General features: G+C 36.5%; 1 protein-coding gene across 5 annotated transcripts in view; it reads right to left on the bottom strand.

Annotated features, from left to right (window-relative positions):
- Positions 1-13,653, bottom strand: part of LOC108100585 (gamma-interferon-inducible lysosomal thiol reductase) — a 43,715-nt gene extending 30,062 nt beyond the window's left edge. The window contains exons 1-2 of one of the 5 annotated variants that reach the window (XM_043208877.1): positions 13,555-13,641; positions 13,203-13,351 (exon numbers count right to left, since the gene is read on the bottom strand). In XM_043208877.1, the coding sequence (XP_043064812.1) occupies positions 13,203-13,307 (105 nt within the window). In that variant the 5' untranslated portion in view covers positions 13,308-13,351; positions 13,555-13,641. Of the gene's footprint in view, positions 1-12,552; positions 12,740-13,198; positions 13,352-13,554 lie in introns of those variants that run through there. The other 4 variants (XM_043208879.1, XM_043208878.1, XM_043208880.1 and 1 more) reach the window with 4 other exon arrangements.

Raw genomic sequence — 13,653 nt, 5'->3', positions numbered from 1 at the left:
ACCTATTATTCGGCCGAATACCGAATACCAAACTAAGTGGCCGAATAGGCCGAATACCGAATAGTAGCCGAATATTCGTGGCATCTCTAATAATAATTTAAAAGGTAAAAAAGAATACAAAAATAATAAATCAAATCTACAAGCAATCCGCTTATTTATTTTCCAGAGGAATATCAATACTAAAGGTTTTAAAGCAATAGAAACAGAGTAATGTTTCACAAAACTCTAAATGGATAAAAAAAGGGAGCAAGTTTTAGCGAGCCGAAGCTATATACCCTTGCAATTAGAACTCAAATGTAGAAATCGACTACACTAGACTATTTCTCTAGTTTTGTTTGGCTGCTTTACAATATATTATACTTTTCCGATATATATAAAAAAAGCATTTATATATATATTTCCATTGTTGGGTCAGTAAGCTTTTTTACTAACCATTACTTTTGGTGGTGCCCAAGCAAATAAAACCGCACAAATATCGAACTAAATTGCACTTATTTATTAACTGGCACCAAGGCCTTAAATTCACACAGTTAGTGTTTATGTAGGTTTGAATTAGGCAGCCAGACCGATTTGTCTGTGCCTTTTAAATAGCCGAAAGTATGATGGGCAGGCAGACCGATTTGTCTGTGCCTTTTTGCAGCGAAAGGATATGTTAGCAAGCAGACCGATTTGTCTGTGCCTTAGACGAAAGTATATAACGCGAAGGAATAGGCAGGCGATCAGCGATCGTGCCTTCTTGTAAGCGAGTACCAAATCGAACTATATAGCAGCTTGCCGTGGACAAAGGCCAGGAAGCGATAAGCGAAAGAGTGCAAAAATAGTTAGAAATGACAATTAGAACAGTGTTTCCGCGCAGGGCAAATAGCAAAACAAAAGGCAAACATCGAGAATTTGAATTACGTTACGATTTGAATTTAGTGATTTTATTTAGGCTGCGGCATGACCAGGACGAACCATAACGAAATGATAAACGCCTAGGCAAATGCTTTACAACATTATTTTTATACCCTTTCACAGCAAAAGGGTATTATATTTTCAGTCAGAAGATTGCAACGCAGTGAAAGAGACACCTCAGGCCCCATAAAGTGTATATAGAGTATTCTTGATCAGCATTACGATCTGAATCCAAATTCGTCTGTACGTCTGTCTGTCTGACCATTTGTCCGTCTGTCTGTCTGTCCGTTTCTCTTCAAACTAGTCTCTCAGATTAGTTCTCAGATAGTTATTGCACGCCAGTGGCGTAGATAGGGGGGATCAGGGGGATCAATCCCCCCCCTTGGGTCTGAGAATTATAAGATGATAAAATCGAATTTTTTCCAGGCATGTGTTTTAATGGAAGCATAATATTTTTGAAGCGCCAATATTTATTTTGTCTCAATGTGCAATACGGCAATTAATGGTAAAACTCTCAAAATTGAAAAAGAAACACATATTCTGAGTCATATCCCCCCCCATATCAAAAAGCTATCTACGCCACAGTTGCACGCAGTATATAAGTCGGAACGGGCGACTATATCTGATAGCTCCCGTACAAGAGATTGAAATACAAAATTCTAACGCCGTTGTTTTTGATCAGATCGACTTGAAATGTAGCAGCGGCATTTTTGAGCCTAAATGGCATCCGATTAAACTCGTAATGCCCGAGAGGGGTCGAAAACGCTGTCTTTTCCCTATCATTTTCCTGAACAAGAATTTGGTGAAAGCCTTTCGCGAGATCTTTAGTAGAAAAATATTGCGCTCTTCCTAACTTATCCAATATACCTTCTATATTTGGGATAGGAAACTGGTCATCTACTGTGATTTCATTTAATTTGCGGAAATCAATAACAATACGCCATTTTTTTAGTTCCTTTGCTATCGCGTTTTTTTGGTACAAGTCATAAAGGGGCATTATATGGAAATTGCTTTTACGAATTATTCCCTGTTGTAGCATTTTTTTTAATTTGCTTGTATATTTCTTGCTCATGTATTTGAGGGTATCTATAAATCCTACAATATACAGGTTTATCTACTACTGTTTTTATCTGATGCTTGATAATGTATGTATTGCTAAGACATTGACCTTCAAGAATTATTAATGTTTTAAATCTACTTAAAATTTTAGTCAGAGCATTGTTTTCTTCTTGATTTAAATTACACAGTCTTACAAAATTCAAAAAAATTTTGTAGCTAATACTTGTAAGAAAGGCGAAAAATTAAAAATTGCCTCTACTGCGAAATTTCTACAACTAACTAACCCTTTTTTTGACGCTTTTTGTAGTCTTTCGTCACCCCCAACCCAAAAAAATATACCCCATCTCCGTTGCAAAATCTTTGTAAGACAGTGTTATTTAAAAGAATTTTCTGTATTGTATTATCTCTTTTAATTGGTTCAGAGTATGGTGAACTATGTATATAATAGTTCATATGTAATAGTATTCTGACAAAAATCAATAACAGCATTTAATGGCTTAAGGCAGGTTCTATCCTTGTGGCAAAAAAAAATAGATTTTTTTTTTTTGCTTATCGTATAGATATATGTTCCGAAAATGTTCTCAAAAAGTTTCAGATCCAAATTTGAAATATTTCAAAAGTTACAGGCCCTTACATGGTGCACATGTCGACCACCGGCCATTGGAAGCCAAAACTTTAAACGCGTTTATCTCGGAACCACGTTTTCGGACCTTACGGAAGTAATTGAAGGCGTTGGGGTTAACCAATCATCATCAAATTTTTTTTTAATGTTCCTAATTATTTCCTTTAACTAATGAACTAGGATTATCCAAAAATATTGAAAACTGTTTAATTGAGAAAATAACTAGTGAGAAAAAAAAAGCGCGAAAATCGATCTTTTTTCAAAAGCTAATAACTTTTGCAATTTTCATTTTTTTTTCTGATCCTAGTTCATTTTATGCAAGTGTAAGGTGTAAGGTTTTAAAGGCCAAAAAAAGGGCCATGTTTGATTTTTTTTTTTGCGTCGAAATGAGTAAGTGTATTTTATTGAGCTTAATTACATGTTATTGTTTTACTTTTGAAGAGTATTAGAAAAAAAATTATTCAAAAATATTAAGAAATAAGCCTGTGGCGGTTAATCTTCCGAAGCGCCCAAAGAAAAAGTTGTTTTGCGGTGAACATCATAGGGCGTTAACGGATCATCTTAAAAATAAAATGTGATATGCGTTGTAAAGAAAATGAATTTCCCGAGGTAATCAGGAAGAGTTTTTTATACCCTTGCAGAGCAAAAGGGTATTATAAATTCAGTCAGAAGTTTGCAACGCAGTGAAGGAGACACCTCAGACCCCATAAAGTATATATCTTCTTGATCAGCATCACGAGCAGAATCGAAATATGTATGTATGTCTGTCCGTCTGTCCGTTTCCGCGCAAACTAGTCTCTCAGTTTTAAAGCTATCGTGCTGAAACTTTCCCAAAAGTTGTGTAGTTGTTGCACGTCCAAATACGGTTGTTTAAAACGCTGTAACTCTGTTAGTTTGACTTTAATTGACTCAAAATTTTTACACAATGTTCTCGACACATTGGTCATTCAGAAAAAAAAAAAAAAAAATGTAAAAAAAATTTTTTAAAACCTTACCCCCCTCTTAAGAATCTTTTCGGGTTTTGTGTTTCCGATTACCCGTTTTGGCTGAATCACTTCCGTAAGCGGGACACCTTTTTGCCGCAACTGAGCAACGCCCCCTCCCGCCCCTTTTTTGATTTTTCAATTTTAAAATTTTTTTTCGCAAAATAAATATGTTTTCAAATAAAGTTAAAAATTTTAGATTTTTATCTTTAACCATTTTCTCAAAACAATTTTTTTTTTTTAATGTCAATTTTTCGGCCCTACAAGGTGAGAACCTGCCTTAAGAATGTTTTGCCCTATAATAGCATGGAACGATTTGTTATTAAATGTTGTCAATTTCCAGCTCATTGTGGCATTTTTTTTAAATTAAAGAGGCAAAAAATTTTGCGTTATTAGCGAATTTGAATTTAATGAGGATAATGATATTGGATGACACAAAGTTCTTCGAGGATATTGTAACAATTTATTTCTATCTAACATGGAAATTGCAGATTCTGTGATAGCAAGGAGGAAACCTCCCTACACATAATATCAGACTGCCCAGCACTAAGTAGCCTGAGAAGTAGAACCCTCGGGTCCAGGCTTCTTACACTTGGGACCTCTGGAAGCATCGACCCAACAAAGCTCCTTGACTTTATCGGAGGAACCGGGTTGATGGGTGAGCTTTAAGCTCAGATAGGGGGTACAATAGATCCAAATGGGTCGAGAAAGCCAAATTATAATCTCTCACTGTTAAGTGTAGGCGTAGAGAGAGAGAACAAGAACTTCGAAGGATAAAGTTTTCGCACTTAAAAAAAAAAGAGAAATACATGTTTTGAACAAGTAATACTAACAAGAATATTGCTAGAGTAATATGGTAGTTTAAGGACAATAAATATTTAATAATAACATTCAAAAGGTCAGAACATTATCCGGGCGTTGAAAGGTTAAACGTCTTTCAAGCACCAAGAGAACACCAAGCAAACACGAACCCTGTTGTTATCTTCGGTGATAGCGTTGACGTTGCGTCAAGTTGGCCAATCTTGAGGAGGGCTATTGTCCTCAAGAATGAAAACAACATGACCAGGCTTATTGTTAGCCGCTGGTGTAGTCCTTTTCGGTCGTATCTAAAGCGTGTGCAGGTAGTTACTCCTCCACAGGTCCCATAGGCGCTGTTTTGTATATGCAACGCGTTGAAAACTTGGAAGATTTTAAATTGCTGCCGAACAAGGGCTTATTGTAGCTGCTTTGATAATTCCTCAGTGACGCAGATGATTTCGGCTTTTTTGACCCCCTTCCCACCTATGTGGCGCATCACATATACAAATTACAACCTCCTTACAACAAAGCGTGACTCTCTGATGAATCCCCTACCCCCCTAGAAGCGTCACGAGGTTTATGGACGGCCCCTTTGCACATCACAAAATAAAAATCATATATTTGAAAGGGGAAAGGAAAAAAACACTTATAATAAAGTTTTGTTTAAATTTCATTTTATAGCTTTTTTACAGTTAAAGTATCATACTATCGATAGCACTATCGACACTATCGATGGTTTGAGAAAAACGATCGCTCGCTGTCGATGGCGCCGACTAACGATAGTCTCTATGGAGTAAGTATAGAGCAATCATCCGCACACAGTCCTATTTGCCTATCATAATCCCTTAGCAAGGGCAATTTATGCACAGGGGGGTTGCACAGAGGGGCGTTTGCCGATAATGTAATCTGCGACAAATGCCTTTTCTAAGCTGCCATGCCGCTTCTCTATTGATTTTTCCTGGCGCCTTTTTGAAGAACGATCCTTGGTCGTTCATTGTAAGCTGCAGTCCTGGAATTCGCTATGTCAACTTGGCGTTTCGGGTCAGTTGTCCCAAGTGTAGTAATCTATAGATCGATTGTATGTATGTCAAGTATCTGAACCCACCTTTTAAAGAACATTGTAAATAAGAACGACCCGAGCAGTGAAGAAACTTTGTCCAATATAACGCGCAGGGAATTTTCGTCTGCGGATTCCACGTTCCTGTGCTCAAGATAATGAATACTTTCTTGTCTTACCGCTCCTAGAGGCCTTGGGATGCTGCTCCTCCGAAACTTAGAACGAAGACACAACATTTAGGGCTGTGTCGGATAAACAGCTGAGCGCAGATAGTTAAACATCTCGACTTGGGTAAGTCAGGTGTCATCTTCTACTATATGCGTGAATGCGGTTATGCATAGTATTATTATGGCTGCCTTGGTTTTGATGAAAAACTCGCCCTTCATACTTGGGGCGATCCAAGTCTGCGGTACTCATCTCATTGTCGGCTTCCCCTTTTTTTTTATCAGAATCTTCATGATCTAAAATAAGCTGTTTTTTTTTTTTATATAAGAGTAGTTGAATTTTTTCAGATCAACTCAGTTTGCCTAGCACGATAATGTAAACAATTTTCAGGTATTATTTTCCAACTGAGATCTGAAAATCTTTTCTGTGTGTGACCGTTCCTGTGAGATTCAAATCGTTGATATTTTGGATTCCACTTTCCAGAGGAAGATGTTGCCAGAAAGAGAATAAAGTACCAAAAGTGGAAATCGGGTAATTAGGTTTCATTGTTCCATTGCCTTTAGTTGAACTTTATTACAGAACCGATTTCCTATCACGTTCGCCAAAATGTACGTTTGCTATCAGATTTCAAGTCGTTTATTGATCGCTATAATGCAAGGTCCGAACAAACGGGATACCGCCGAAATCTGGATGCTGTGGTGGAAATCGCACCTTAGACCCAAAAAGAAAAGATGTACGAGCCGCAGAACTAGCCCACGCCAGGACACACAAAGCCCACAGGAAGCAATATAGTAAGACATATGGGACGGCCTTTCTATTCTTGTTTTCTGAGTCTGCTAGCTCAATGATGAATTGGATTTGAGAAGCTTTCTTGTAATGTGCGTGTGGCAATTCAACTCTGTGGCAATCACCCCATGATCGGCTTCCACATTATACCCTTGCAGAGCAGAAGGGTATTATAATTTTAGTCAGAAGTTTGCAACGCAGTGAAAGAGACACCTCAGACCCCATAAAGTATATATATTCTTGATCAGCATCACGAGTAGAATCAGAATACGTCTATACGTCTGTCCGTTTCCGCGCAATCTAGTCTCTCAGTTTTAAAGCTATCTTGCTGAAACTTTCCCAAAAGGTGTGTAGTCATTGCACGCAGTATATAAATCGGAACAGGCCGGATCGGCCGACTATATCGGATAGCTCCCATACGAGAGAACGAAATAAAAAATTCTCAAGCCGTTGTTTTTGATCAGATCAACTTGATTTCTTCAAGATGGCGTTTTCGAACTGTTATTGAATTTCGGATTAAATTTGATCAAAATCAGATAACTCTATCATATAGCTGTCATAGGAGATTTCGAAAAATATATAGAATTAATGGAAATAAATTGATTACATCGTTGTTTTTTATCCCACGAGCATGATTTTTTGAATATCACCTATTTACAACTCTTATATTAAGAAAAAAGTTTCATAAAAATCGGACAACTATATCTTTTAGCTGCCATAGAAAAGATCGAAAAACCTATATAGAAATAACGGAAATAAAATTATAACATCGTTGTTTTTTATCAGACGAGTATGATTTTTGGAATATAGAGTTTTCTTACGACTATTGAATTACGAATTTAATTTGATCAAAATCGGACAACTATATCATATAGCTCCCATATGATCTAAAGTCGAAAATATGAAAAATATATAGAAAAATCGTCTTAGCTTCGATGTTGTTTAACCTTTATGCATTTTGTTCGACATATTTGATGACTGCAAGGGTATATAAGCTTCGGCTTGCCGAGGCTAGCTTCCTTTCTTGTTTTTTCATAAGATTCTTCATACGAGAACAGTCCGATAAGTCCTTAGCCTCACCGCCCGACGGCGTTACAATCGCAAGAGAAATTTACTATCATGTAGTACATTCTCGTAGATGGCTACTGTCGAAATTTTAGCCGAATCGGGCTCGTAGTTTTGTTTTACCTGCGTGTGAAATCGGACGTGTCCGCGGATTTTAGAAAAATGGAAAAAGAATAATATCGGTCTGTGATACGATTCTTGTTTTTTGAAAAGAAATCGCGCAGCGAAATCAAAGAGCGCTTAGATGCTGTGTACGGTGACTCTTCTTCTTCGATGGCGACCGTCAAAAATTGGTACAACGAGTTTCAACGTGGTCGCACGTTGGTTTTTGATGAGCCACGCCCAGGTGCCCCGAAAACGGCTACCACGGAGGATAACGTGACAAAAATCCACAATGTCGTATTGGCAGACCGCCGATTGAAGATGCGTTATATAGCTGAGACAGTAGTCATCACAAAAGGCCGCGTGGGTCATATCGTGCATGAAATTTTGGCCATGAGAAAGCTGTCTGCGCGATGGGTGCCGCGTTTGCTCACTCCGGACAACAAACGCAACCGTGAGACTACTTCAGAGCAGTGCTGGACGCTCTTTAAGCGCAATCCGAAGGAGATTCTCCGTCGTTTCGTGACCGTCAACGAAACATGGATCCCCTGGTATACACCAGAGACCAAAGAACAGTCGACGAACAGTGGATTTCACCCGGCGAACCTGCTCCGAAGAAGGCAAAGACTGTCCCATCGGCCGTGATGGCCACCATTTACTGTGATTCACAAGGTGTACATCGAATACCTGGAGAAAGCCAAAACGGTCACAGGGCTGTACTATGCCAAATTATTGGGCCGATTCGCCACCGAATTGCAGTAAATACGGCCCCATTTGGCGAAGAAAAAAGCGATTTTCCATCATGACAACGCACCGGCTCACACTTCCGCCCTCGCCACGGCCAAATTGGTCGAATTGGGCTACGAACTGCTACCCCATCCACCATATTCTCCAGATTTGGCCCCGTTTGACTTATTTTGGTTTCCAAACTTGAAAAAGTTACTCGCTGGACAGAAATTTGCGTCGAATGATGAGGTCGTCGACGCCGCAGAGGCCTAATTTGCAGACCTCGAGAAAACGTATTTTTCAGACGCGTTAAAGAAGCTTGAGCATCGCTGGGACAAGTGTATCGAGCTAAAAGGAGATTATGTTGAGAAATTAATCGCCACTTTTCCAAAATTTTCATTTTTCTTTTGGAGGCTAAGTACTTTTCATAAACTGGCTTTTTCTTCTAATTCTAATTTCTAACTCTGAATTGCAAATGTACGAAGTGCCGAAATATGTAAAAAGCGAGAAAAGGTGCTCCAATATTTGCATTTTGCTTTGGTCAAAGGTTTGGTGCAATGCCAATTGCCGTTTGAAATGATGCAAAGTGTAAAATTGAATATGATTGCTCCACGCTGAAATATTCTCAGAGATTAATTAGGTATAAGAATATAGATGCGCGACCGTTATCTTGTTGCCAAACATTTAAACCCATAGTTGACATTTCTCAAACGAACTTGCAAAATTACGCCAAGTGTAAGCCATTACTTGAACTTGAACTTTATTACAAAAGCAATGATGTCCTTTCACGGTCGCCGAAATGAATGATATTTCGATTTATCCTATGGGATAATTTACCTTCTTCACTCTACCTGGGAGCATAGGGTCTGTACAACTTGTAGAGGATTCATTAATCTTTGGTGTTTTCGACAGAACTAGTGATAAGCCAGAAACAACTTATCCTAGTGGTGGGGCTGCCACCTAGCGCCAAAGTTTTATTGTCGTGTCCATAGTACGTGGATGAGGGGGTGTATGGGTCCGGGGAACCGAATTTGTGTTGTTATTGTTTAGTGAGCGGTAAAGCATGGAAATTATGGAGATTTTGGAAAAAAAAAGCCGTTAATTTTTCCGGGGAGCCTCGGAATCGAGCCCAGGCCTTTTTGGTTCGGAAACCAGCATTGGTTTCAATACTGTGGAAACTGTATTATGCATAAAATAAATAGGATCAAAAAAACAAATTGAAATTGCAAAAGTTATTAGCTTTTGAAAAAACGATTTTCGCGTTATTTTCATTTATCATTTTCTTAAATTAACAGTTTTCAATATTTTTGGCTAAAACGCTTTTAAAGTTTTGGCTTCAAATGACCGTGGCCTGTAACTCTTATAATTTTTAAAATTTTTATCTGAAATTTTTTCCCCCACAAGGTGAGAACCTTTCTTAACAAGGAAGATAATTCCCCAACGGATAAGCAGAAAATTATATTAAAAAAAAATATTACAAAGTTCTCCTAATGAAAACGGTGAATGACAAGATAATTATACCCTTGCTAAGGGTATTTTAACTTCCACGCAGTGAAGGATACACTTCAGACCCCATAAAGTATACACGGTCTGAATCGAATTACGTCTGTATGTCGGTCCGTCTTTCCATCTATCTGTTTCTATCTAAACTACTATCTTGCTGAAACTTTTCCAAAAGTTGTGTAATTATTGCATTGCGGTATATAAGTCGAAACGGGCCGGATCGGATAACTATATCAAGAAGCTCCCAGACGAGAGATCGAAAAAAAAGTTATCACTCCGTTGTACTTGATAATATCGACTTGATTTCTTACAGATGGTGTTTTTTAACTACTATCGAATTTCCAATTAAATGCCATAGCAAAGATATAAAAATCTGTATAGAATTAAAGGAAATAAACTTATAACATCTTTGTTTTTCATCAGACAAGCATAATTTTGGAATATACAGTGTTATAAAAATCTGTCGACTATATCATATTGCGGTCATATGAACATATGAACAATCAAAAAATATAAAAATGTAATACAACAGTAAAAATATAAATTTTGAGCAAAAAATATTATACAGAACTTAAGTTAGAGCGTTCTGAACAACTCGGACTCGAATAAATGAGATTGGCACTTGTGCGCAATTTCAGCCGATTGGCTTATCTGAACAAAAAAAACGGCGTTTTAATCTGTAAGCCTAAACCCACTATTTTCAAACGAATATAAAATAAAAAAATTTGACTTTTTGTAGACATTTGAAATAAAAGTTGCGAAAGCTTCCTTTTTTTTTGTGTGTTCTTCGCAAAAAAAAATCTAAATTTGGAAATTTCGTTGAAAATTTCATTGTCATTCGGACAAGGTCTTTTTGAGATACGATTGTGGAAAATTAGAAAAACATAGTTTTGAGAAAAACGAGTTCAAAATTCCAACTCAACGCTTTGAAGTTTCTCATGGAAACTTGGAATTTGAAAAAATCACTTAGCTACCTTATTCTAGACATGTTAAGAATATGAAAAACAATTGATTTTTGATCCCATCACATGGAATGACCACCTTAAAGCTATTTCGCTAAAATTGTTCCAAAAGTTGTGTAGTTATTGCATATATGTAAGTCAGTCGACTGTATTAGAAGGCTCCTATGGGAAAGGAAAAATTATATTGGGAGATTTTATTTTCCGGGCCGCCAAGATTTGAGAACATATTTTGGTTAATTGGGCCAAAATAAACTCTTTTTAATAAAGAAAATTTTTTGATATCTCGCACCGTTTACGAGATATTGAGACTTAAATGTCGGATTATAGTGCGGGCTGGTAGCGGGCGAAATTAGGGGAATGTTGTCAGGGTTGGGCCATTTTTTGACCTATGTCCATAAGTTCTGAACGAATGACAATTCAGAATAAGTTTATACATTTTTGGAAAGGTACAAGCAAGAGAAAGTGTTCACCAAAAATAGAGAATAAAAAAACAAAAACAAAAAAAGTTATAGGCGTTTGAAAAAAAAAAAAAAAATTTAGTCAGCGTTGGCCCATGTAGTCAGGGTTGGGCCACTTTCAGAAAATCGTTGACAATATCGTAACGTGGTGGAATAAAATTGAATACAGGTAACTCTGAAATTATTTTGTTCATTTATTTAATTATTTGGGATTTTACAGTAAATATCAAATTATTCAGAGTTGTTTTTTCGTTTGTAGCGAGAAACACTAAAGAAAAAGATAAAAATAATTCATCTTCTTTCAATCCATCGAAATATTTTTTTAAGGAAATCTATTTAATTTATTTTGCATATTTTTGCTACAAAAACCTTAAATATTACAACAAAAATCGAAAATACAAGAATAAAATGTACAAATTTTGATGGCCCAAGCCTGACTACAAAAGTGGCCCAACCCTGACGACATGCGGTATTAATCTATTATGGTATGATATAGCCAAACTATATCTATCAATGAAACTATATCTTAGTATTTTGTAATATAACACCTATATAACGTATTTTTATGCTCACTTTGCGGATGACATGTTGTAATCTTGTGTTATTCCACCTTTTCGACCAGGTTAAAAAAACTTTTTCGAGCACTTATTTTTCACAGGACAACGACACGTAGAAAAATGAAGTCCCGAAATAAGTGGTCACGTGAAAAGTTTCGAGTGACTGATAGAAGTTTCTAGACACCCACAAACAGAAGGTACTAGAACGAATATTCGAAATATTGAGATGGCCCAACTCTGACAATGACCCAACCCTGACAACATTCCCCTACTTATTGCACATATTTTTCCGAAGACGGACACTTATTTATTTTTTTTCAGTTTTTAGCTTAATTTTTTTTTATAACAATTACTTCAAAAAATAATATATAATTGCGCGCGCACTTTTGCATTGATATATATGCTGTATTACTTTTTTAAAGTAAATTTTATAAAAATAAAATTTCCGCCAATTTTTCTAAAAAAAATTTTCTAGTGTAACGGCCGCACTACAATCCGACATTTAAGGCTCGATATCTCGTAAGCGGTTGGAGCTATCGAAAAATATTGTTAATAAAAAGTGTTTATTTTGGGCCAATTAACCAAAATATGTCAAATCTTGGCGCCTCGGAAACTAAAATCGTGCCTATTATATAAAGATCAAAAAACTTTATCGTATATTTGTTTGAAGAAATAAAAAAAATTATGGAATATTTGCAAATCTAGAGATAAACTTAGAGGCTTACGCAGAATTTTTTCTGCGTACGCCCCTGGATGAACTATGTACATACATATATGTATTTATGTACATTTGTATGGTACATTTCATAGCTTACATTTTAAAGATTAAACTAAAATTGGGCACAAATCCTGTTTTCTTTATAAATTCGATGACTGCAAGGGTATACATACTCGCTGAAGCTAGCTTGCTTTCTTGGGTAATATGGTAATTGTGTATAAGTGCGGTCCACAGCTAAAAAAAGGTAAATGTTTACAAGTGCGGTGCACGGTAAATACAGCTTAAAAAATAAAGTAAAATATGGAAACGATGTGTTTTTTTCTAAAACTTCGAAATCCGTTGGCGGAGAGTGAAAATTTTGCACGGTTTTTTTGTTATTAACAATTAAAGATTCGATTTGTAGTACAAATTCGGATCTGAGTGACCGTATTTGCATGTGATGTGCCGATTATTGCAGTCGTCCGAATTTGTACTACAAATCGAATCTTTAATTGTTAATAACAAAAAAAACCGTGCAAAATTTTCACTTTCCGCCAACGGATTTCGAAATGTTAGAAAAAACACAACACTTGCATATTTTACTCTATTTTTTTAAGCTGTTTTTAGCGTGGACCGCACTTGTAAACAATTACCAAAAACGAGTTTAATCGATAAAACTGTGCCAAACTGTGTATGTATAAGCACAGCATTCGATAAGGAATAAGGCTAATTGCGAAAATCCCTAGCATAATACAAGAACGTACTTACAGTCCAAAATGGCAGAGCTGAATTCCAGAGTAATATTCTCAACAAGCAAATTATCAAAATGATCACAAAACAGATGACAAAAAAACGCTTACGTGTAGGGCCCATTTCAAGTCTAAGGTACTCAAATAATTTAAGGGAGCCAACGCTGCCTATGATGTAAATACATATATCATTTAACAATTAGATAATTGTCCTAAAAATGTAATTATCAACATTTAGCCTTAAGCAGTGAAAATTTGTTTAGTTATTATCGTAGTACAAAAATAGGCAAATATAGTTTATTAAAAACTTATGATTTGTGCTCAGTCCCAAGAAGTCTTTAGTTTATTGTGATCAAGTGTTGACTCCATACCAAGCTACTGATATGAAATACTATTCAAGGTTCGTCAAAATTTAACTAGTTTTGCCTTAGCGTGATATATTATAGTGTTATCACAACGGCAAATATAAC

The sequence above is a fragment of the Drosophila ficusphila genome, unplaced genomic scaffold, assembly GCF_018152265.1.
Source record: "Drosophila ficusphila isolate 14025-0441.05 unplaced genomic scaffold, ASM1815226v1 contig_758, whole genome shotgun sequence".
NCBI lineage: Eukaryota > Metazoa > Arthropoda > Insecta > Diptera > Drosophilidae > Drosophila > Drosophila ficusphila.
This window is presented reverse-complemented; position numbering and strand designations above follow the sequence as displayed.